At 42.0% G+C, this 24469-nt stretch overlaps 1 protein-coding gene across 1 annotated transcript in view; it reads left to right on the forward strand.

The window, feature by feature from the left end:
- Positions 1 to 24469, forward strand: part of LOC126292309 (probable 4-coumarate--CoA ligase 1) — a 355684-nt gene that overhangs the window by 232877 nt on the left and 98338 nt on the right. The window contains exon 4 of the mRNA XM_049986241.1: positions 18708 to 18862. Within this exon, the coding sequence (XP_049842198.1) occupies positions 18708 to 18862 (155 nt within the window). The remainder of the gene's footprint in view (positions 1 to 18707; positions 18863 to 24469) is intronic.

The raw sequence follows: 24469 nt of genomic DNA on the forward strand, positions 1-24469 counted from the left end.
GTGTTTCAGTGTTGTCCATCCGAGTTTTGTGATCGCTTCCACGGTTTTTTGACTAACATGTGGCCGTGCATTGTCGTGCAACAGCAAAACATCCTGCTTTTGCCGATGTAGTCCAACACGACTCAGTCGAGCTTGAAGTTTCTTCAGTGTCGTCACATACGCATCAGAATTTATGGTGGTTCCACTTGGCACGATGTCCACAAGCAAGAGGACTTCAGAATCGAAAAACACCGTAGCCATAACTTTTCCAGCAGAAGGTGTGGTTTTGAATTTTTTTTCCTTGGGTGAATTTGCACGATGCCACTCCATTGATTGCCTCTTCGTCTCTGGTGAAAAATGACGGAGCCATGTTTCATCACCTGTCACAATTCTTCCAAGAAATTCATCTTCACCATTGTCGTACTGTTCCAAAAGTTCGTTGCATACAGTTTTTCTTGTTTCTTTGTGAGCCACTGTCAACATCCTGGGAACTTGCCTGGCACAAACCTTCTTTAAAGCCAACACTTTCAGTATTCTGCAAACACTTCCTGCCTTTATCCCAACGTAGCGTGACAATTCGTTCTCTGTGATGCGTCTGTCAGCAGTCACCAATTCGTTAATTCTCTGCAAATTGTGTGGAGTGTGTGCAGCACGAGGCCTGCTGCTGCGAGGACAATCCTCAAAATTGCCGTGCCCGCTTTCATCATGTGACCTGCTTCCCCAGCGATTAACTGTACTGCGATCGACAGCAGCACCTCCATACACTTTGTTCAACCTCTTGTGGATGTTTTCCACTGTATCGTTTTCACTTCACAGGAATTCTATGGCAGCACGTTGCTTCTGATGAACGTCAAGTGTAGCAGCCGTCTTGAAGACATGCTGTGACGGCCCCACTCACGGGAACAGGTTGAACTAAGTTTGAAAACAAACGAGAAGGATGTATCTACACACTGTAAGACTTTCACACATGCAGAATTAAAACTGTATTTTTACAAAAATAGTGTGTATTTCTTTTGGAGTGCCCCTCGTAATACCACTTTTGTCAAAGTCGCTTATGCCGGTAGCTTTCCCCATTCACGGCCCTTGTCATCAGTAGAATGATTCCCCATCCACTTATATTCATTCATTACCATGTCACATTCCCGCAACGCCACCATGCAGAATCCAACCTCGCCGTGGGCAGTGCACATAATGTTTTGGCTTATCAGTGCGTACAGTCTAAAATCCTACTGCAAACCAACGTTAGCGATACGGGCCTCTAATTCAGCGGATTACTACTATTTGCTTTCTTGGGTATTGGTGTGACTTGTTAAACTTTCAAGTCTTTAAATAAGAATCTTTCGACGAGCGAGTGGCTGTATATGCTAGCTAAGTATGGGCCTACTGCATCATCATACTATAAATTATGTGTCCCTTTGGAAGTCAGATATGGGAACTGGAGAGATTGAATAAGAGTCTCTGACCGTCCTTTTCACCAACCTGTCGTCTTCTAAAGCTGTGTCCCGTGCTCGTCTGTCGTGGTATCTTCTTCGGCGGAGGCTGCTATGCTGTCAATGTTGTTGTTGTGGTCTTCCGTCCTGAGACTGGTTTGATGCAGCTCTCCATGCTACTCTATCCTGTACAAAGCTTCCTCATCTCCCAGTACCTACTGCAACCTAAATCCTTCTGAATTTGCTTAGTGTATTCATCTCTTGGTCTCCCTCTACGATCTTTACTCTCCACGCTGCCCTCCAATGCTAATTTTGTGATCCCTTGATGCCTCAGAGTATGCCCTACCAACAGATCCCTTCTTCTACTCAAGTTGTGCCACAAACTCCTCTTCTCCCCAATTCTGTTCAATACCTCTTCATTAGTTATGTCATCTACCCATCTAATCTTCAGCATTCTTCGGTAGCACCATATTTCGAAAGCTTCTATTCTCTTCTTGTCCAAACTATTTATCGTCCACCTTTCGCTTCCATACATGGCTACACTCCATACAAATACTTTCAGAAACGACTTCCTGACGTTTAAATCAATACTCGATGTTAACAAATTCCTCTTCTTCAGAAACGCTTTCCTTGCCACTGCCAGTCTATATTTTATATCCTCTCTACTTCGACCATCATCAGTTATTTTGCTCCCCAAATAGTAAAACTCCTTTACTACTTTAAGTGTCTCATTTCATAATCTAATTCCCTCAGCATCACCCGACTTAATTCGACTACATTCTATTATCCTCGTTTTGCTTTTGTTGGTGTTTATCTTATATTTTCCTTTCAAGACACTGTCCATTCCGTTCAACTGCTCTTCCAAGTCCTTTGCTGTCTCTGACAGAATTACAATGTCATCGGCGAACCTTAGAGTTTTTATTTCTTCTCCATGGATTTTAATACCTACTCCGAGTTTTTCTTTTGTTTCCTTTACTGCTTGCTCAATATACAGATTGAATAACATCGGGGATAGGCCACAACCCTGTCTCACTCCCTTCCCAACCACTGCATCCCTTTCGTGCCCCTCGACTCTTAAAACTGCCATCTGGTTTCTGTACAAATTGTAAACAGCCTTTTGCTCCCTGTATTTCACCCCTGCTACCTTTAGAATTTGAAAGAGAGTATTCCAGTCAACATTGTCAAAAGCTTTCTCTAAGTCTACAAATGCTAGAAACGTAGGTTTGCCTTTCTTTAATCTTTCTTCTAAGATAAGTTGTAAGGACAGTATTGCCTCACGTGTTCCATTATTTCTACAGAATCCAAACTGATCTTACCAGAGGTCCGCTTCTACCAGTTTTGCCGTTTGTCTGTAAAGAATTCGCGTTAGTATTTTGCAGCTGTGACTTATTAAAAAAAAAAAAGAAAAAAAGATAAGGGGAGGTGGGGTGTTCAAATGGCTCTGAGCACCATGGGACTTAATTTCTGAGGTCATCAGTCGCCTAGAACTTAGAACCAATTAAACCTAACCAACCCAAGGACATCACACACATCCATGCCCGAGGCAGGATTCGAATCTGCGACTGTATCGGTCACTCGGTTCCAGACTGTAGCGCCTAGAACCGCACGGCCACTCTGGCCGGCTTATTATTCAAATGTTCACACATTTACACTGACTTTTAAAACACTCGACATAGCTTTCTTAATTGTATGGTAACTTTTCCATCCAACTTCCGAAATATGATACACATGTTCTGCTTTCCGGTACACACTAGACACAGTCGGAATCACATATTCACAACTAAGTTACACCCGATATAGAGTGCAACATGTCTGGCTCTGAAGAACACCCGAAACAGAGTGACTATTACATATTCGCATCTAAGTAATGCACGATACTGAGATGCGTGTCCGACCCTCCGGGACGCATGAAACAGAGCGACTGGCGCAGTACTTCGTCTCCCAGGTGCACCAAAGTGACTCGAAGGCGTTCGAAGCACTTCGGTTGCAATGTCGTTACTCTTATGTTTCTCAAAATTAGTGAAATTTAATAAACAAAACCAGTAGACTCGTAGGGTAACCGCGAGAGATAGTCATACTAAAAACTGTATTAAATACAATGAAAAGTATATATGTAATTAATAAGAGAAGATAATCGTTTTTTTGCCTAGCGCCCGAACCTACCGACCAATCAGAAGCAAGTTCAGTACAATTAGCGGGCTCTCCCACGGGACTGGTACGTACCATGCCATCTGTCACTTGTACCTCACTCCACTTTGGTACCATATGCTACCTCACGTGTATGAAGCTGCATCGAGGCGAGCTTCTAGCAGAACAAAAAAGCTGGCGGTTACAGCCAGGAATATCACAGTACTCTGAAAGGAGGTTGGGATGTGTCCAGCCTTCGCCTTTAGAACTGCCTCATCTCTGCAGGGGACACTTCCCACGTGGTGTGTGAATGTCTGTGGAGAAGCCCACCCTTCCTCAAGAGCTGAGAAAAAATTAAAATCGCTCAAGAGAGGAAAGGCCGCTGGACCTGATGGGATACCAGTTCGATTTTACACAGAGTACGTGAAGGAACTTGCCCCCCCTTCTTGCAGCGTAGAAGAGCGTAGCGTTCCAAAGATTGGAAAAGGGCACAGGTGATCCCCGTTTTCAAGAAGGGACGTCGAACAGATGTGCAGAACTATAGACCTATATCTCTAACGTCGATCAGTTGTAGAATTTTGGAACACGTATTGTGTTTGAGTATAATGACTTTTCTGGAGACTACAAATCTACTCTGTAGGAATCAGCATGAGTTTCGAAAAAGACGGTTGTGTGAAACCCAGCTCGCACTATTCGTCCACGAGACTCAAGGGCCGTAGACATGGGTTCCCAAGGAGGATGCCGTGTTTCTTGACTTCCACAAGGCGTTCGATACAGTTCCCCACAGTCGTTTAATGAACAAAGTAAGAGCATATGGACTATCAGACCAATTGTGTGATTGGATTGAAGAGTTCCTAGATAACAGAACGCAGCATCTCATTCTCAATGGAGAGAAGTCTTCCGAAATAAGAGTGATTTCAGGTGTGCCACAGGGGAGTGTCGTAGGTCCGTTGCTGTTCGCAATATACATAAATGACCTTGTGGACGACATCGTAAGTTTACTGAGGCTTTTTGCGGATGATGCTGTGGTATATCGAGAGGTTGTAACAATGGAAAGTTGGACTGAAATGCAGGAGGATCTGCAGCGAATTGACGCATGTTGCAGGGAATGGCAATTGAATCTCAATGTAGACAAGTGTAATGTGCTGCGAATACACAGAAAGATAGATCCCTTATCATTTAGCTACAATATAGCAGGTCAGCAACTGGAAGCAGTTAATTGCATAAATTATCTGGGAGTACGCATTAGGAGTGATTCAAAATGGAATGATCATATAAAGTTGATCGTCGGTAAAGTAGATGCCAGACTGAGATTCATTGGAAGAATCCTAAGGAAATGCAATCCGAAAACAAATGAAATAGGTTACAGTACACTTGTTCGCCCACTGCTTGAATACTGCTCAGCAGTGTGGGATCTGTACCAGATAGGGTTGATAGAAGGGACAGAGAAGATCCAACGGAGAGCAGTGGACTTCATTACAGGATCATTTAGTAATCGCAAATGTGTTACGGAGATGGTAGATAAACTGCAGTGGAAGACTCTGCAGGAGAGACGCTCAGTAGCTCGGTACGGGCTTTTGTTGAAGTTTCGAGAACATACCTTCACCGAAGAGTCAAGCAGTATATTACTCCCTCCTACGTATATCTTGCGACGAGACCATGAGGATAAAATCAGATGGATTAGAGCTCACACAGAGGCATACCGACAATCCTTCTTTCCGCGAACAATACGAGAGTGGAATAGAAGGGAGAACCGATAGAGGTACTCAAGGTACCCTTCGCCACACACCGTCAGGTGGCTTGCAGAGTATGGATGTAGATGTAGATGTAGAAGTTAGTGATGGACGCTGAGGGCTGGAGCGAAGTGGGCGTTCTAGGTATTCCATTGGATTCACGTCAGGACTCTAGTTAGGCCACTCCATTTCAGGAATGTTATTGGCCACGAACCATTACACCACAGATCCTGATCGATGACAGGGTGCATTGTCTCGATGGTACAAAAAGTGATTGTCTCCGAACTTCTCCTCTACTATGGGCAGTACAAAATGCTGTAAAGTGTGCTCACATCCGAACGCAGTTAGCGTTTTCTTAACCAGAATATGGGAACCAAGGTCGGAGAGGGTGTAAAAGGAGGGGAGAGCAAGGGGCAGCAGGGGAAGCGGTGGGATGAAGAGAGGAGGGGCATCAGTGGGTTCACGAAGAGGCAGGAGACACGTGGGGTGGGAGATGAAGAGGGAAGACAGGGCAGGAGGGAGTGCTGAGACACTGAAAGGAGGCACAAGAGATGGAGGGGGAGTAGGAGGGGGAAGCCGCTCAGGGGGAGGGAGGGGGAGGAGAGGGGGTGCCCCGAGGAGGAGGCAGGAAAATGGCGTTCGAGTTGGCAGAGGATTCATGGGACCTCTTTCAGGCTGTTTCTCAACTGTTCCACTCTCGAGTGTGTGCCCTGATTTCTCTTATTTTATCACTATTGTGATTTCTGCCTGTGTAAATGTCAACAAAATCATCCAATTTAAAAATCGTAAGTATCAGGTTATTTGAGATATTTATGTGAACAAAGTACTTTCAGAAAGAGCAAACTCCTGAGTTTTACATGGTAGCAGCAAGTGTCCGCCCACTCCTGTTCTAGTAAAAATGGTGCCAGGCCAACAGAAAGCATTTTGTGTTCTATGTCTTGCGCAGTACGGGTCAGTAATAACTGTTCAGCGTTTGTGCAAAGGCAAATCGCCAAGCCGTCCCCGAGTGTCTGACACAGAGGTGGAACGCATCGGCCGTAGTTTGACAAGGAATCCGCAGAAATCCATTCGCCGTGCTGCTCAACAGCTCAACATCCCCCGGTCCGGCGTATGTTGCGTAGACGCTTACACATGAAACAGTACAAAATTCAGCTACTGCAAGCTCGGCGTGAAGGTGGCAAACAACAACGTGTGGAGTTCTGTAATTTTGTTCTTGGCAAGATGGAGGATGACAGACTTCTTCCAGGCTTACTGTTTAGTGATGAGGCATCATTCCATTTAAATGGAAAAGTGAACCGTCATAATGTGAGAATGTGGGGTACAAACAACCAGATAAAGTTGTACAACATGAGAGGGACTCTCTAAAATTCAATGTATTTTGTGCAGTTTCACGGGAAAACGTGTACAGTCCATTTTTCTTTGCCCAGAAGACTGTTACAGGAAGCACATATCTCCATATGCTTGAGAACTATCTTTTCCCACAGTTGGAGACTGATTCGAACGACTTCATTTACCAGTAGGATGGGACATCGCCACACTGCCATCTGGAAATGTCGAAATTTTTAAATTGAAGAATTACTGAATGATGGATCGGTCGCACTGGACCAAATGATTCAGCCTAACATTACTGTCTCCACAGTCACAGTGTCTGACTGTATCTGATTATTTCTTGTGGGGGCAGAGCAGCATATTGAACCCTCCGTTGTATATGTTAATTGATTCAGCCTAACATTACTGCCTCCACAGTCACCGGACCTGACTGTATCTGATTATTTCTTGTGGGGGCTTATAAAAGACGCTGTCTATGGGCCTCCGTTACCAATTACAATGAATGAACTGATACATCGCATAACAGGAAAACTGTGGAAGCTGCAACTCAAGACATACTCGCTGCAGTGTGAGGACAATTTGAATGCCACATTGACAGGTGCCCTGCATCTCAAGAGCAGCATATTGAACCCTCCGTTGTATATGTTAATTGTTGTTGTTGTTGTTGTTGTTGTTGTGGTCGTCAGTCCTGAGACTGGTTTGATGCAGCTCTCCATGCTACTCTATCCTGTGCAAGCTTCTTCATCTCCCAGTACTTACTGCAACCTACATCCTTCTGAATCCGCTTAGTGTATTCATCTCTTGGTCTCCCTCTACGATTTTTCCTTCCACACTGTCCTCCAATGCTACATTTGTGATCCTTTGATGCCTCAGAACATGTCCTATCAACCGGTCCTTTCTTCTTGTCAAGTTGTGCCACAAACTCCTCCTCCTCCTCATTAGTTATATGATCTACCCATCTAATCTTCTGCATTTTTCTGTAGCACCACATTCCGAAAGCTTCTATTCTCTCCTTGTCCAAACTATTTATCGTCCGTGTTTCACTTCCATACATGGCTACACTCCATACAAATACCTTCAGAAACAACTTCGTGATACTTAAGTCTGTACTAGATGTTAACAAATTTCTCTTCTTCAGAAACGCTTTCCTTGCCACTGCCAGTCTACATTTTATATTCTCTCTACTTCGACCATCATCAGTTATTTTGCACCCCAAATAGCAAAACTCCTTTGCTACTTTAAGTGTCTCATTTCCTAATCTAATTCCCTCAGCATCACCCAACTTAATTCCACTACATTCCATTATCCTCGCTTTGCTTTTGTTGGTGTTCATCTTATGTCCTCCTTTCAAGAGTCTGTCCATTCTGTTCAACTGCTCTTCCAAGTCCTTTGCTGTCTCTGACAGAATTACAATGTCATCTGTGAAGTTTTTAGTTCTTCTCCATGGATTTTAATACTTACTCCAAATTTTTCTTTCGTTTCCTTTACTGCTTACTCAATATACAGATTGAATAACATCGGGGAGAGGCTACAACGCTGTCTCACTCCTTTCCTAACCACTGCTTCCCTTTCATGCCCCTCGACTCTTATGACTGCCATCTGGTTTCTGTACAAAATGTAGATAGCCTTTCGCTCCCTGTATTTTACGCCTCCTACCTTTAGAATTTGAAAGAGAGTGTTCGAGTCAACATTGTCAAAAGCTTTCTCTAAGTCTATAAATGCCAGGAACGTAGGTTTGCCTTTTCTTAATCTTTCTTCTAAGGTGAGTCGTAAGGTCAGATTGCCTCACGTGTTCCAATATTTCTACGGAATCCAAACTGATCTTCCCCGAGGTCTGCTTCTACCACTTTTTCCATTCGTCTGTAAAGAATTCGCGTTAGTTAGTTCTAGAAATACAGAGATACCACACTAGATTACTCTTTTTGAAACGCCCTGTACTGTATTTTTGAATTCGTACGAGAAAGCTGGTACCTGAATTGCGACGAAAAGACCTCACTGCGAAGGAAAGCTTTTGGGCTAACGATCGACACCGCAACTCGCTTACCATACCCATGACACTCTTTCCCCTATTTTGCAATGATATTAAACGAGTTGCTTTTCTGAATTCTCTCGGTGTACTCCGTTAATGTTATCTGGTAAGCATCCCACACCGTATACTACTACTCCAGAAGACGATGTGCAAGTGTAGTCTAGGTAGGCTCTTTAGAGAATCTCGTAAGTGCTCTACGAATAAAACAGTCTTTGGTTCGCTCTCGCCTTACTCTCAACGTATATTTTTTCATTTTATGGTTTCAGTTTTTATTTATTCTTAATTGTAATTCCTAGGTATTTAGTTCATCGGACAACCTGTAAGTGTCTGTGGCATACCGTGTTAACGAAATTTAGTGGATTTTTTAATTCCTCCATTACTCCTGTGGAGAAATTCAAACTTTTTATAGTTTTGGGCAAATTACCACTACTTTAACGATACTGATATCTTGCCTGAATCATTTTGCAATTTGTTTTGATCTCTTGCTGGCTTTAATAGGTGGTAAACGACAGCATCATATGCAAACAATATAAGAAAGCTGCTCAAATTGCCTCCTAAGTCAGTTATATAGATTTGTAACTGTATAGAACATCATTAGGGTCCCTACATATTGCTTCCGCTTCACTAGGCGATTTACTGTCAATTACTATTGACTGTGACCTTTCTGAAAGGAACACACTAATGCAGCCACACAACAGAGACAATAGTTGATAGACACACAATTTGATCAGAAATCGTTTGTGAGACATGCTATCAAAGGTCCCCTGACAATGTAAAAATATGCCTCCAACTTGAGATCGCCTGCCAGCACTAATTCTTTCGTGTGACTAAACACCCTGTTGAGTTTCACAGACAGATAAATCCGTGCTGGTTTTCTCCACATAGACTATGTGATCAAAAGTATCCGGACACCCCCGAAAACAACGTTTTTCATGTTAGGTGCATTGTGGTGCCACCTACTACTAGGTACTCAATATCAGCGACCTCAGTAATCACTAGACATCGTGAGAGAGCAGAATGGGGCGCTCCGCGGAACTCACGGACTTCGAACGTGGTCAGGTGATTTGGTATCACTTGTGTCATACGTCTGTACGCGAGATTTCCCACTTCTAAACGTCCCTAAGTCCAGTGTTTCCGATGTGATAGTGAAGTGGAAACGTGAAGGGACACGTACAACACAAAAGCGTACAGGCCGACCTCGTGTGTTGACTGACAGAGACTGCTGCCAGTTGAAGAGGGTCGTAATATGTAATAGGCAGAAATATTTCCAGACCATCACACAGGAATTCCAAATTAAACATTGGACAACATAACAGTGGGAAAACGTTGTGTGGGGTGACGAATCACGGTTCACAATGTAGCGATCCGATGGCAGAGTGTGGGTATGGCGAATGCCCGGTGAACGTCATCTGCCAACGTGTGTTGTGCCAGCAGTGAAAATCGGAGGCGGTGGTGTTATGGTGTGGTCGTATTTTTCATGGTGGGGGCTTGCACCCCTTGTTATTTTGCATGGCACTATCATAGCACAGACCTACATTAATGTTTTAAGCACCTTCTTGCTTCCCACTGTTGAAGAGCAATTTGGGTATGGCGATTGCATCTTTCAACACGATCGAGCACCTTTTCATAATGCACGGCCTGTGGCGGAGTGGTTACAAGGCAATAACATCCCTGTAATGGAGTGGCCTGCACAGAGTCCTGGCCTGAATCCTGTAGAACGCCTTTGGGATGTTTTGGAACGCCGACTTCGTGCCAGGCCTTTTCGACCGACATCGATACCTCTCCTCAGTGCAGCACTCCGTGAAGAATGGGCTGCCACTCCGCAAGAAACATTCCAGCGCCTGATTGAACGTATGTCTGCGAGAGTGGAAGCTGTCATCAAGGCTAAGGGTGGGCCAACACCATACTGAATTCCAGCATTACCGATGGAGGGCGCCACTAACTTGTAACTCTTTTCAGCCAGGTGTTCGGATAATTTTGACCACACAGTTTACGAAAGGCAATGTCCAGATTGACTCACTGACTGACTCATCATCTCCCAGTCCAAACCGCTAATGGTAGAAGCTTGAAATTTAGAGAAGGTGCTGATCTTATACTTGCAGGAGTCGTTAAAAAGGTTTTTTTTCGAAATTCCAACCACAGGAGGGGGGGGGAGGAGGGGTGAAATAGGGGATGAAGGATTTTTCTGAAAAATTTCGCTATCAAGGCAATTTTGGAGCTAGATCTCCGAAAATTGGTATTTGCTTTCTCGGTCAGAAATACAGAAATAAGAGTTTCAGTATTTTGGGAAATTTAACCTCTACGGGAGTAAAATAGTGGGTGAAAGTTTTTTTTGAAAATAAATGATCACTAAAGAAATACTAAAGGATTTTTAAGGCTACGTCTGTGTCAGTTGGTATTTCACTTCTCAGTTACAAATACAAAAATAGGTGTCTTAGTGTTTGTGGAAGTTCAACCTCTAAGTGACTGAAATAGGGGATGAAAATTTTTAAGAAAATATTTCGTTACACTAACAAATTTTAATGCTAAATGTATAAGAATTGGTATTTCGCTTTTAGATTGGATATAAAGAAATATTTGTTAGAGAATGAAAATTGCTATGAAAATATCTCCACAAGACTGGAAATGGTGTGATTAATAAAAACTTGGGACTCCAGGCACCAGAATCGCTTATTTGGTCAGAAGTGCATTCGGAAAAGATCATGCTTATAAAGCCTTCATTAGCGTTAAAAGCTTAGAATTTGTTGCAATTTGTGAACAACATATAATTCAATTAAATGAAAAGAAAACAGTCTCTGAGGACAATACAGTCTATGGGAGCAAAGCAGCGAGCGGTAAGCCAGTGTGTCAATAACAGGTGCGATGAAGGAAATTGCTGGGCTTTAAAATTGCAGATCAGGTAAGACGATAAATAACGAACTTCTACTCGTTGTGGCAACACAGAATAGCAGGAAGAATACACGATTAAAGCAGTACGTGATATTAGGATACACAGCGTGTGGAATGTAGTGCACAGAGCTGCTACCAGCTTGGACAGCAACCACGGCTCGAAGACGACTAAGCGTAGGGTCGAACTGAGCTTGGAGGTGTGTCATTCCGTACTGCTTGGAGCCTGAACACAGTTCCAGGCTTCATCGACTGTGGTGGCTGGCGAACGGTGTTGAGAAAGTCTCTCAGCAACCACTGCTTTCAGTGGGTGAGAGATATGGAGAAAGTGCTGGCCAGGGCAGCAGTCAAACATTTTCTGTATCCAGAAAGGCTCGTACACGACCTGCAACATGCGGTCGTGCATTATCCTGCTGAAATGTGGGGTTTCACAGGGATCGAATGAAGGGTAGAGCCACGGGTCGTAACACATCTGAAATGTAACGTCCACTGTTCAAAGTGCCGTCAATGAGAACAAGAGGTGACCGAGACGTGTAACCAATGGCACCCCATACCATCACGCCGGGTGATACGCCAGTATGGCGATGACGAATACACGCTTCCAATGTGCGTTCACCGCGATGTCGCCAAACACGGACGCGACCATCATGATGCTGTAAACAGAACCTGGATTCAGCCGAAAAAATGACGTTTTGCCACTCGTGCACCCAGGTTCGTCGTCGAGTACACCATCGCAGGCGCTCCTGTCTGTGATGCAGCGTCAAGGGTAACCACAGCCATGGTCTCCGAGCTGATAGTCCATGCTGTTGCACAATTCGTCGAACTGTTCGTGCAGATGGTTGTTGTCTTCAAACGTCCGCATCTGTTGACGTAGGGATCGAGACGTGGCTGCACGATCCGTTACAGCCATGCGGATAAGATGCCTGTCATCTCGACTGCTGGTGGTACGAGGCCGTTGGGATCCAGCACGGCGTTCCGTATTACCCTCCTGAACCAACCGATTCCATATTCTGCTAACAGTCGTTGGATCTCGATCAACACGAGCAGCAATGTCGCGATACGATAAACCGCAATCACGATAGGCTACAATCCGACCTTAATCGAAGTCGGAAACTTGATGCTACGCATTTCTCCTCCTTACACGAGGCACCACAAAAATGTTTCACCAGGCAACGCCGGTCAATTGCTGTTTGTGTATGAGAAACCGGTTGGAAACTTTCCTCATGTCAGCACGTTGTAGGGCGCCAACCTTGTGTGAATGCTCTGACAAGCTAATCATTTGCATATCACAGCATCTTCTTCCTGTCGGTGAAATTTCGCGCCTGTAGCACGTCATCTTCGTGGTGTAGCAATTTTAATGGTTAATAGTGTATTTAAGCCAAGTGTATTTGCTCGGTTCGTATATCATCGAAGCCAGCTGATTTGCTATTTTTCCTTTGTTTGATAGCCTTCTGTAGTTCTTCCATGCTGGATGGTGATGCACAGGCAACACTCTTCCCGTAGTTTATGGGCAGTTGGTTTGTGGGAGTGGAGCTTGCACCAGATAGCATCCCAGCTGGGTTTCATGAGATTCAGATAAGCCGAATTTTATGGCCAAAGCATTAATGTGAGTTCTCTGTCTTGCTGATCACTGCAGCGTGATTCAGACCTTGTCACATGGACAGTTATCCTGTTGGAAGATGCCATCACTGTCGAGGAAGACATCAAGCATAAGGGATTCCAGGTGGCCCCAAATAATGTTTACGTAGTCCACTCTGTTACGGTGCCTTCGATTGCCACTGCAGATCCAGTGGAAACCCAGGAAATGTTACCCATAACATTACAATGCTCTCACCAGCTGCTCCTGTGGGGTATTGCATGTTTCGACCAGCCACTCCTCAGGATGACTGTGGATCTGGACAGGACTATTGACCTGGTTTAACAATAAATGGGATTCATCCGATGAGGCACACCATTTCATTGATTGACGGTCCAATCATTATGACCGTATGTCCACTATAATGATAATTGACGATGTTTTTGTGTCAACTTGGGAACATGTAAGGGGTCCTCTGCTGTGGAACATGACGTTCAGTACTGTGTGCTGAATGGTATGCTCCATTGTGACTGATCACCATTCTCTACTGGCGATTAGCTTGAAGGATCTGTCAAGCTGTTTGATGAGATGGGATCTGAGGCTTCGGGAATATGATGTCACAATGGTATACAAAATTACATGCAAACACAAGGACCCCAACTGCCTTTCAAGGAAATCTTTGGCAGAACGCAGCAGTGTGGATGGAGTCTCAGTCATCACTGCATTAAATTATATTGCTGCTGAAGAGAGAGAAGATGCAGCACTGCTGAAAATGATGGAAACACTGATGGAGGAGAAACTGACCAAAGAAGAGTTCCAATTAATTAATGGAGCCCTGTATATGAGGAACTATGATCCAATGGGGCGGAAATGGTTTCTTGTCATCCCAGCTCATCTAAGGCAAGTTATCCTGCAGTAGTTTCACAGTACTCCAAAATCTGTTCAGATGAGAATTGTGAAGACTATAGACATAATCAGACACAGGTGCTACTGGCCATATCTCTACCAATACATTAGAAACTATGTGAACTGCTGTATGGAATGCTAGTGATGGAATCACATGCTACAATCAACCCTGGGGTGTCTGGTACTCATTCCACCTGCAATAGTTCCATTCCACCCAATTGGACTCAAACTCTTGGAGAGAATTCAAAAGTCAGCAAATGGGAGTCAATGGATAGCGGTCTGTATAGGCAACCTCACACACTATGCTGTCACTAAAGCTATGCTGGATGCCAAAGCCACATAAATTACAAAGTTCTTTGTAGAAGACATCATTTTGAAGGAAGGAGAACTCCAGTCATGATCACTGATTGTAGAAAAGTTTTCCAGTCAAAAATAGTGTCAGGGGTAACCTAATATGATGGCAACTGTCTACCCATCACAGACAACGGGCCTCGCAGAATGATTTAATAAGATATTTGCAGATATGTTCTAAGTGTACACTGATGTCAAGCAGAGAGACTGGGGCACGGTACTGTCCATTGTGACATTTGCATGCAATCCAGCAAGGCAAGACACTAGAGACAAATGCCCTTTTTTTCTGCTCCTTGATCATGAGGCAAAAATGACAAGTGAAACACTATTCCCATTTCAGCTGGAAGATGTTCAGCTGAGTAAGTGAATCATCTTACCACCAGGACCAAAGAAGCAAGACAGCTGTCTCGCATGCGGATCTTAAATGACAAGGAGAAAAACTGAGTTTACTAGAATGCCAAGTACCAGGTAGTGAGATATACCCTGGGAGACTTGGTATGGCCTTTTATGTCTGTGCAGAAAGTAGGACTATTAGAAAAGTTAGTAAAGCACTACTTTGGACCTTCATTATTTGTTAAACATGACACACGTAGTCAAGAATTATAACCCTACATCAAGAAGACAAAAGGGCAGAGATGCCATCGATGTCCTATGTATGAATCCCTACTACAGTCCAGAGGTGCAGGTCAGTGATGGGAGGTGCAAGGAAACTGAAGACCCACTTGACAATCATGAAGCTTTAATGTGAGGGGTTTCTTTCTATGCTCAGAATAGTGAAGAGGATGTAACAACATGACCAGAGTGCAAGGATCTAGTAGCACCTCCATACAGATTGCTATTGACAAGATTTAGATCCAGAGTGCTATAGTTGGTTCCAGTAAGAACCTCTGAAACAGTGGGTCACTGTTTCTGCAGGAGCGAGAGCAATTCTATAACCAGTATAGTGTGATGACTAGCATAACTGAGTGGCGTGTTTGGATTGCCTGTTCAAAACTAGCCACCAGCAATTATTTGTTATTCATTAGTTGTCATTTCTGGAAGTTCTTGAAATGCCTTAAGTTTGTAGTGTTTGTATATTCTGGAACATTCACTTTTTATATAAATACTTGCATTCTGTAATTTCTTATTTTTGTATAAATAGCTATAATCTCTGTCTAGGAATTTAGTTCTGTTGTGGTTATATATTGGTGTCAGAAATGAGTATGCTTTCAGTTCTAAGTGCTGTACTTTGATGGTGGTGCTGCCTTCAGTTTTGGAAGTAACTGGGGATTCCGTTTATTAATATTATCAAACAACTGAACTAATCAGTCCTAGTAAAATATAAAGTGACAAGTTTTTGAGAACCACTTTACCACACTGCTGTATCAGCTGAATTATGTCTTCATGGGAATATGAGGATACCAAAGTCAAAAATGTTGGCTGCTACCTAAAAAAGAAAATAAGTACATATATTTATTTTAGTAAAATACAATTATTTTAATTTAACATTTTATTCATTTTTCTGTGTTTATGATCAATAATTTTAGTTTCAATTAATTACAAATCAAAACCAAGACATCACAATGCTTCTATCCATTTTTATGAACTAAATTTTGATCATGTTGAGAACATGTACGCAAATGTCTATACAGTATATAAATTTTGTGTGAGTTGGTGTACAAGAGTCACATTTTACAGATTTATTCCATATATTTTACCAGAAGTACGAAAGCAATGAGTAACATCAAAATCGACAGTATTTCCAATTAATATTCATCTTTTATGCATTTCCATCTCAAAAAATTTTGCAGGAAAAGCTATAGTAAATCTGACAAACTTATTCTCTTTCAGATACTTTTCCATAGCAATGAACACTAATTTGGGAAATAATATCACAATGTACACATCACTGCACACTTCATGCTAAGTAACTTATAAATACTTGTACAAGGCTCATGTATGTGGCTAGGATGCATCACTTTACCTGCTTTGTACTAAGAATGAGTGTTACTATTTCTGTCAAAGGCTGCAACAGACACACAGTGCTGTCCATAAGCATCTCTGGAGTTTCAAAAGAAATCTGCACAAAAATTAAGACTTACAGAAAATAGATGCATGTCAGTACAAAGAGCAGCTCTCCGGGTTCATAACACACAGCACAGGTGTTAAATATGGACACAGTTTGTGATGCATGAGATGTCAATATGTGCTTGCAATTGTTTGAAATTGCTGCTGGTACAACAGGAATGCATTTTGGAAATATCTTCATTGCATTGTGTTGCATTGTCTATGTGCGAACTATAAGGTTGGTGCATAAGTTCTTAGTGTTTTTACCTAACTGATGCACATAACAGAGATTTTAGTCATCAATAATATATATTACTTCACTATTTCTAAAGTCTGCCAATGCTGGGGTAGCTTTTTGATTCCACAATTATAGACATCATGTGGTTTTGAGGTGAAGGACTCATCAAGCCATGTTCGGAGCACATTTTCACGCAGGAAGGGAGTTCCTTGAATGTTATTTGATAGAGAGTAGAAAAGGTGAAATCTGAGAGAGCAAGGTCAGATGAATGAGGTGGGTGTAGAATGACTTTACAACCCATCTCCTACACAGTGTTTTTTGACAGTTTATCAGAATGTGGGCAGACCTTATCATGGAGTACATCTGCAGCTACATGGATACTCTGCAAATCACATTTAGGTGCCTGGCAGTGGGCTTATTCAACCACTTCACAACTCTCTTTTATTCCAATCTCATATAGTGTGCAAAAAGAATGAACACCTATATCTTTCTGTATTAGCTCTGATTTCCGTTATTTTATCACAGTAATCATTTCTCATGTAGGACAGTGTAAACAAAATATTTTCACAGTCTTTGTACCAGGAGGTCACTGCTTTGTTTGGGTACAACCATTCTTTTCTTTTCCTTGTGTTAGCATAAAGACACCATTTCTGATAATAAGTAATGACTCAAGAGAGAAATCATGAGGAGTGTTTAGGAGCCAATTGATGAAGAACAAGTAGAGATGCAATCACAAATTTTTGTGATTTTAGGCTAGAGCACGCGGTACCCATACCCCCAATTTTTGAACCTTTCCCACTGCATGCAAATGTTGCACAATGGTAGAACGGTTACGGTTCATCAAAGTTGCTCATTCTTGGGTACACTGACATGGGTCATTGTGGATTAATGTGTTTAAATGAATTTCGTCAGATTCCAATAGTCTTCCTGAATTTGGAGAGCCACTAATGTCAGAATGATCCTCCTGAAAAAGAGAAAACTGTTTTCTCTCCATGCTCTGTGCAATGTGTCTGGCTACCTCCGCTGCTGTCACCCTTCTGTTGAAGTCAAACGGAAGAATACATTGGAAATGTTCTGATTTCACCACTTGGAACTCCATTTTACAGCAGCCACAGCTCCACTTGGTATCTCCAAATGACAAAATGACAATACATAAACTCAAATAGTAACATTGAGCAACAAATAAAAAATGACAGTTGATAAATAAAGCCATAGCAACCAGAATACCAACATTCAAAACAAAAATGCTACAAACTTATGCACTAACTTAATATTTTGATGTGACAACACCTAGTGAATGATTTGTCTACAATGTTCTGGTATGCCTGCCCCCTTCTAGTGTGCTCTGAAAGTACGCCGTGATGCATATGTCAGATTGAAACATTGAGATACACTCTACCCATCGGTATTTATCATTTTGCTGCATGCCATAGTTTTCATGAGTCATCTTCTGAAACTCTGGAGGTACTTATGAGTAATCCTGTATCGTAAATGTATATCATGAATGGTTTATAAAATCTTACCATGGTTCCAGAATGAGATTTTCACTCTGCAGCAGAGTGTGCGCTGATATGAAACTTCCTGGCAGATTAAAACTGTGTGACCGACCGAGACTCGAACTCGGGACCTTTGCCTTTCGCGGGCAAGTGCTCTACCATCTGAGCTACCGAAGCACGACTCACGCTCGGTACTCACAGCTTTACTTCTGCCAGTATCTTGTCTCCTACCTTCCAAACTTTACAGAAGCTCTCCTGCAAACCTTTTCTCATCATGGTGTTTACATACATCACTGGAACAGAGCAATACTATGAAATAATCTAAACTGAATCTCTGTTCTGTTAGGGTTAAGACCCACCATCATCTAGGCTACAAAATTATTTAAAGCAACTGGGAGGTATTCTTTCAGAAACACTATAGCATTCACAAAATTAACTGATGCTGCAGAACACCAACAATTCAAAGTGCTTATTTCTCTGAGTTACTGCCTTTGTCTCTAATTTATAGAAGTGGATGTAGTTGTATGTGAGTAGTGAATGCTTTTCCCTGTGCATTGAGCTGCATGTTGACTCTGTTGCAGCCAGCTACCAAGAGGTGGTGCTGAGCATCCTGCCCTTCTACCACATCTACGGCTTCAACATCATCCTCAACCTCACTGTTTCACTCGGCATCCACAATGTCACCCTGCCCAAGTTTACTCCTGCCAGCTATGTCAAGGCCCTAGAGGAATACAAGGTAAGAGTGCGTCACATACGAAGTAATTCACAAATTCCAACACAAAAAATTTGCTTGCATGAGCCATGAGACACATAAGATAAAACAAAATAAAGCAATCTGACTTTGGTCAAAAAGCAGTTGCCAACGGTATGGGGAAAAGGCTGTTGCGTGAGTTTAAGTGTTCATTGCACAGGTGTGTCCGTTCAAGCAGTTCATCTTCTTTATTGAGAGACAATGATGCATAACTTGAAGGAAGGTACCGAGGGTGGCGGCACACTGGTTAGCGCGCTGGACTTGCGTTCAGGAGGACAGTGTTTCGAACCCTTGTTCAGCCATCCAGATTTAGATTTTCCATGGTTTCCCTAAATTGCTCCAGGTAAATGGCAGGATGGTTCCTTTGAAAGGGCATGGTGGATTTCCTTCCCCATTCTTACACCATCAGAGCTTGTACTCCGTCTCTAGTGACCTCGATGTCGGTGGGATGTTATACCCAATCTTCCTTCCTTCCTGAAATAAGGTATACTGGTGCTGTCATGGTTGCAAACTATTGACATGAGTTGTTTTAAGAAGAATGGAAAAACTGCTAGAAGTCACTCTAAAAGGACATGAGTTTTGTTTCCATAGAAATGTAGGAACATGCGAGGCAGTGCGGCCCAACGACATAATGTAGAAATTGGACTGCAGAAAGGCAAACCTGCATTTATATATTTTAAATGAAGTGTTTGTCAGTATTGACTATAGGTAGTAGAGATACAATTCAGGTTATTCACAGCTTCTACAGAAACCAGACTATAGTTATAAGAGTTGCAGAACATGAAAGGGAAGTAGCAATTGAGAACGGAGTAGTATTATCACCGATATTATTCAGTCTGTGCACTGAGTAAGCAGGAAAGATGACGAAAGAGAAATTTGGACAGGTTCTTAAAGTTTAGGGAGAAAAACTGTGAGGTTTACCAACAACATTGCATTTCTGTCACAGACAGCAAAGGACTTGGTAGAGCTATTGAACAGAATGGATAGTATCTTTATAAAAGGTTACAAGATGAACAACAATGTGATAGTGTATTCATATTAAATCATTCCTTGCTGAGCAAACTAGATTAGGAAAGGTATGCTGGAAGTAGTAGACAACTTTTACTATTTGGGTAGTTGTTGTTGTTTTTGTTGTTGTTGTTGTGGTCTTCAGTCCAGAGACTGGTTTGATGCAGTTCTCCATGCTACTCTATCCTGTGAAAGTTTCTTCATCTCCAAGTACCTACTGCAACCTACACCCTTCTGAATTTGCTTAGTGTATTCATCTCTTGGTCTCCCTCTACGATTTTTGCCCTCCACACTGCCCTCCAATACTAAATTTGTGATCCCTTGACGCCTCAGAACATGTCCTATCAACCGATCCCTTCTTCTAGTCAAGTTGTGCCACAAACTTCTCTTCTCCCCAACCCTATTCAACACTTCCTTATTAGTTATGTGATCTACCCATCTAATCTTCAGCATTCTTCTGTAGCACCACATTTTGAAAGCTTCTATTCTCTTCTTGTCCAAACTATTTATCGTCCACGTTTCACTTCCATACATGGCTACACTCCATACAAATACCTTCAGAAAAGACTTCCTGACAATTAAATCTATACTCGATGTTAAGAAATTTCTCTTCTTCAGAAACGCTTTCCTTGCCATTGCCAGTCTACATTTTATATTCTCTCTACTTCGACCATCATCAGTTATTTTGCTCCCCAAATAGTAAAACTCCTTTACTACTTTAAGTGTCTCATTTCCTAATCTAATTCCCTCAGCATCACCCGACTTAATCGACTACATTCTATTATCTTCGTTTTGCTTTGGTTGATGTTCATGTTATATCCTACTTTCAAGACACTGTCCATTCCGTTCAACTGCTCTTCCAAGTCCTTTACTGTCTCTGACAGAATTACAATGTCATCGGCGAACCTCAACGTTTTTATTTCTTCTCCATGGACTTTATTTAATACCTACTCCAAAATATTTTTTGTTTCTTTTACTGCTTGCTCAATATACAGGTTGAATAACATTGGGGACAGGCTACAACCCTGTCTCACACCCTACCAAACCTCTGCTTCCCTTTCATGTCCTTCGACTCTTATAACTGCAATCTGGTTTCTGTACAAATTGTAAATGGCCTTTCGCTACCTGTATTTTACCCCTGCCACCTTTAGAATTTGAAAGTGATTATTCCAGTCAACATTGTCAAAAGCTTTCTCTAAGTCTACAAATGCTAGAAATGTAGATTTGCCTTTCCGTAATCTTTCTTCTAAGATAAGTCATAGAGTCAGTATTGCCTCACGTGTTCCAACATTTCTGCGGAATCCAAACTGATCTTCACCAAGGTCGGCTTCTACCAGTTTTTCCATTCGTATGTAAAGTATTCGTGTTGGTATTTTGCAGATGTGACTTATTAAACTGATAGTTCGGTAATTTCACATCTGTCAACACCTGCATTCTTTGGGATTGGAATAATTATATTCTTCTTGAAGTCTGAGGGAATTTTGCCTGTCTCATACATCTTGCTCACCAGATGGTAGAGTTTTATCAGGACTGGCTCTCCCAAGGCTGTCAGTAGTTCTAATGGAATGTTGTCTTCTCCCGGGGCCTTGTTTCGACTTAGGTCTTTCAGTGCTCTGTCAAACTCTTCACACAGTATCGTATCTCCCATTTCATCTTCATCTACATCCTCTTCCATTTCCATAATATTGTCCTCAAGTACATCACCCTTGTATAGACCCTCTATATACTCCTTCCACCTTTCTGCTTTCCCTTCTTTGCTTAGAACTGGGTTTCCATCTGAGCTCTTGATGTTCATACAAGTGGTTCTCTTATCTCCAAAGGTCTCTTTTAATTTTCCTGTAGGCAGTATCTATCTTACCCCTAGTGAGATAAGCCTCTACATTCTTACATTTGTCCTCTAGCCATCCCTGCTGAGCCATTTTGCACTTCCTGTCGATCTCATTTTTGAGACGTTTGTATTCCTTTTTGCCTGCTTCATTTACTGTGTTTTTATATTTTCTCCTTTCATCAATTAAATTCAATATTTCTTCTGTTACCCAAGGATTTCTACTAGGCCTCGTCTTTTTACCTACTTGATCCTCTGCTGCCTTCACTACTTCATCTCTCAGAGCTACCCATTCTTCTTCTACTGTATTTCTTTCCCCCATTCCTGTCTATTATTCCCTTATGCTCTCCCTGAAACTCTGTACAACCACTGGTTCTTTCAGTTTGCCCAGGTCCCATCTCCTTAAATTGCCACCTTTTTGCAGTTTCTTCAGTTTTAATCTACAGGTCATAACCAATAGATTGTCGTCAGAGTCCACATCTGCCCCTGGAAATGTCTCACAATTTAAAACCTGGTTCCTAAATCTCTGTCTTACCATTATATAATCTATCTGATACCTTTTAGTATCTCCAGGGTTCTTCCATGTATACAACCTTCTTTCATGGTTCTTAAACCAAGTGTTAGCTATGACTAAGTTGTCCTCTGTGCAAAATTCTACGAGTCCGCTTCCTCTTTCATTTCTTAGCCCCAGTCCATATTCACCTACTACGTTTACTTCTCTCCCTTTTCCTACACTCGAATTCCAGTCACCCATGACTATTAAATTTTCATCTCCCTTCACTATCTGAATAATTTCTTTTATTTCATCATACATTTCTTCAATTTCTTCATCATCTGCAGAGCTAGTTGGCATATAAACTTGTACTACTGTAGTAGGTGTGGGCTTTGTATCTATCTTGGCCACAATAATGCGTTCACTATGCTGTTTGTAGTAGCTTACCTGCATTCCTATTTTCCTATTCATTATTAAACCTACTCCTGCATTACACCTATTTGATTTTGTGTTTATAACCCTGTATACACCTGACCAAAAGTCTTGTTCCTCCTGCCAGCGAACTTCACTAATTCCCACTATATCTAACTTTAACCTATCCTTTCCCTTTTTAAATTTTCTAACCTACCTGCCCGATTAAGGGATCTGACAATGAACGCTCCGATCCGTAGAACACCAGTTTTCTTTCTGCTGATAACGACATCCTCTTGAGTAGTCCCCGCCCGGAGATCCGAATGGGGGACTATTTTACCTCCAGAATATTTTACCCAAGAGGACGCCATCATCATTTAATCATACAGTAAAGCTGCATGCCCTTGGGAAAAATTACGGCCATAGTTTCTTCTTGCTTTCAGCCGTTTGCAGTACCAACACAGCAAGGCCATTTTGGTTATTGTTACAAGGCCAGATCAGTCATCCAGACTGTTGCCCTTGCAACTACTGAAAAGGCTGCTGCCCCTCTTCAGGAACCACATGTTTGTCTGGCCTCTCAACAGATAGCCCTCCGTTGTGGTTGCACCTATGGTACGGCCATCTGTATCGCTGAGGCACGCAAGCCTCCCCACCAACGGCAAGGTCCATGGTTCATGGGGGAGGATTTGGGTAGTAAAATAACTAAAACTCCAGAATCGAGCTGACTTTATTAAATGTTATATACTTAGCCAAAATAAAAAGGAGGAGGAAAGAAAAAAGGTTTTAAAATGGAGGTTTTGTGTGCATTTGATAGAGTAGTTCCAAATTAATGCAGTGCAATACTCAGTTTAATGATATGCTCTTTGACACGTATCATATTTGTAAGTATCTCTTAACCACATCTTCTTGCCTGAGATCCCCATCTTACTTGCCAATCTGTGCCACAATGTCTGTCTGCTACCACCACCCTGTCACTGCTGGAGTACTTGTAAAGTGGTCATCAGGTTTTATAGTGTTAATCACCTAGTTCAATTAACATAAATGCTGTCACCTGTGGTAAAAAAACACTCTGTTCTATTACATGTTTTAAAAGCAAAATTTCAAATTAGAAAATATGATTCAAGGTTGATGGTTGCCTAGGCACCTGATTTGCATATTACATAACACAATAAAACATGGCATTATTATGGAACTACTTCAAACAACATCTATAGAATCATGGAAAAGGCTGCAAGATAGCTGTTTATCAGTATGCTAGCACAAACTTATGGTGGCATTCAAGCTTATAGCTTTTGGGTGGCAGCCTGTCACACGTCTATCCTTCCATTCTGTGTTTGAGTCTTTGGAAACTTTACACTACGAGATTGCTGCTCTTGACACTGCTGAAAATTCCATAAATGTTCTACCAATTGTCCAATGTGTAAGGCTGCAGACATTCGGCACTGTTTCAGAGTCATTTCCATGACACCTCCATATGCATGATATCCGCATGGTTCTGCTGAACAATTTTTGATGGATCTCTGCCATGAGAGGTGACACATGTAGCCATGGAATGCTCCATGTGAAGCACTTTGTTATTAATATGTTTTGTGTAATTACAGTTGTGGGCAAATAATGTATGACACATGACAGTCTGTTGCAATTCTGTTTCATCCAAATATTACCAAAAATTGAATATTTTCATAAAATCATTCCACAGCACTACACTGACAGCAAAATGTCTTCATTATTATTTTGTTAAAGAATTTTTCCATGTATACATTTTTTGAGCAACATATTGAAGTGACTTGTTCCTAAAAAATTAATATTTTCGACCTTCCTGTGCCATTCAGAAGCTCTGACTTGCTCACACACA

The sequence above is a fragment of the Schistocerca gregaria genome, chromosome 9 (genome assembly GCF_023897955.1).
Source record: "Schistocerca gregaria isolate iqSchGreg1 chromosome 9, iqSchGreg1.2, whole genome shotgun sequence".
Lineage (NCBI taxonomy): Eukaryota > Metazoa > Arthropoda > Insecta > Orthoptera > Acrididae > Schistocerca > Schistocerca gregaria.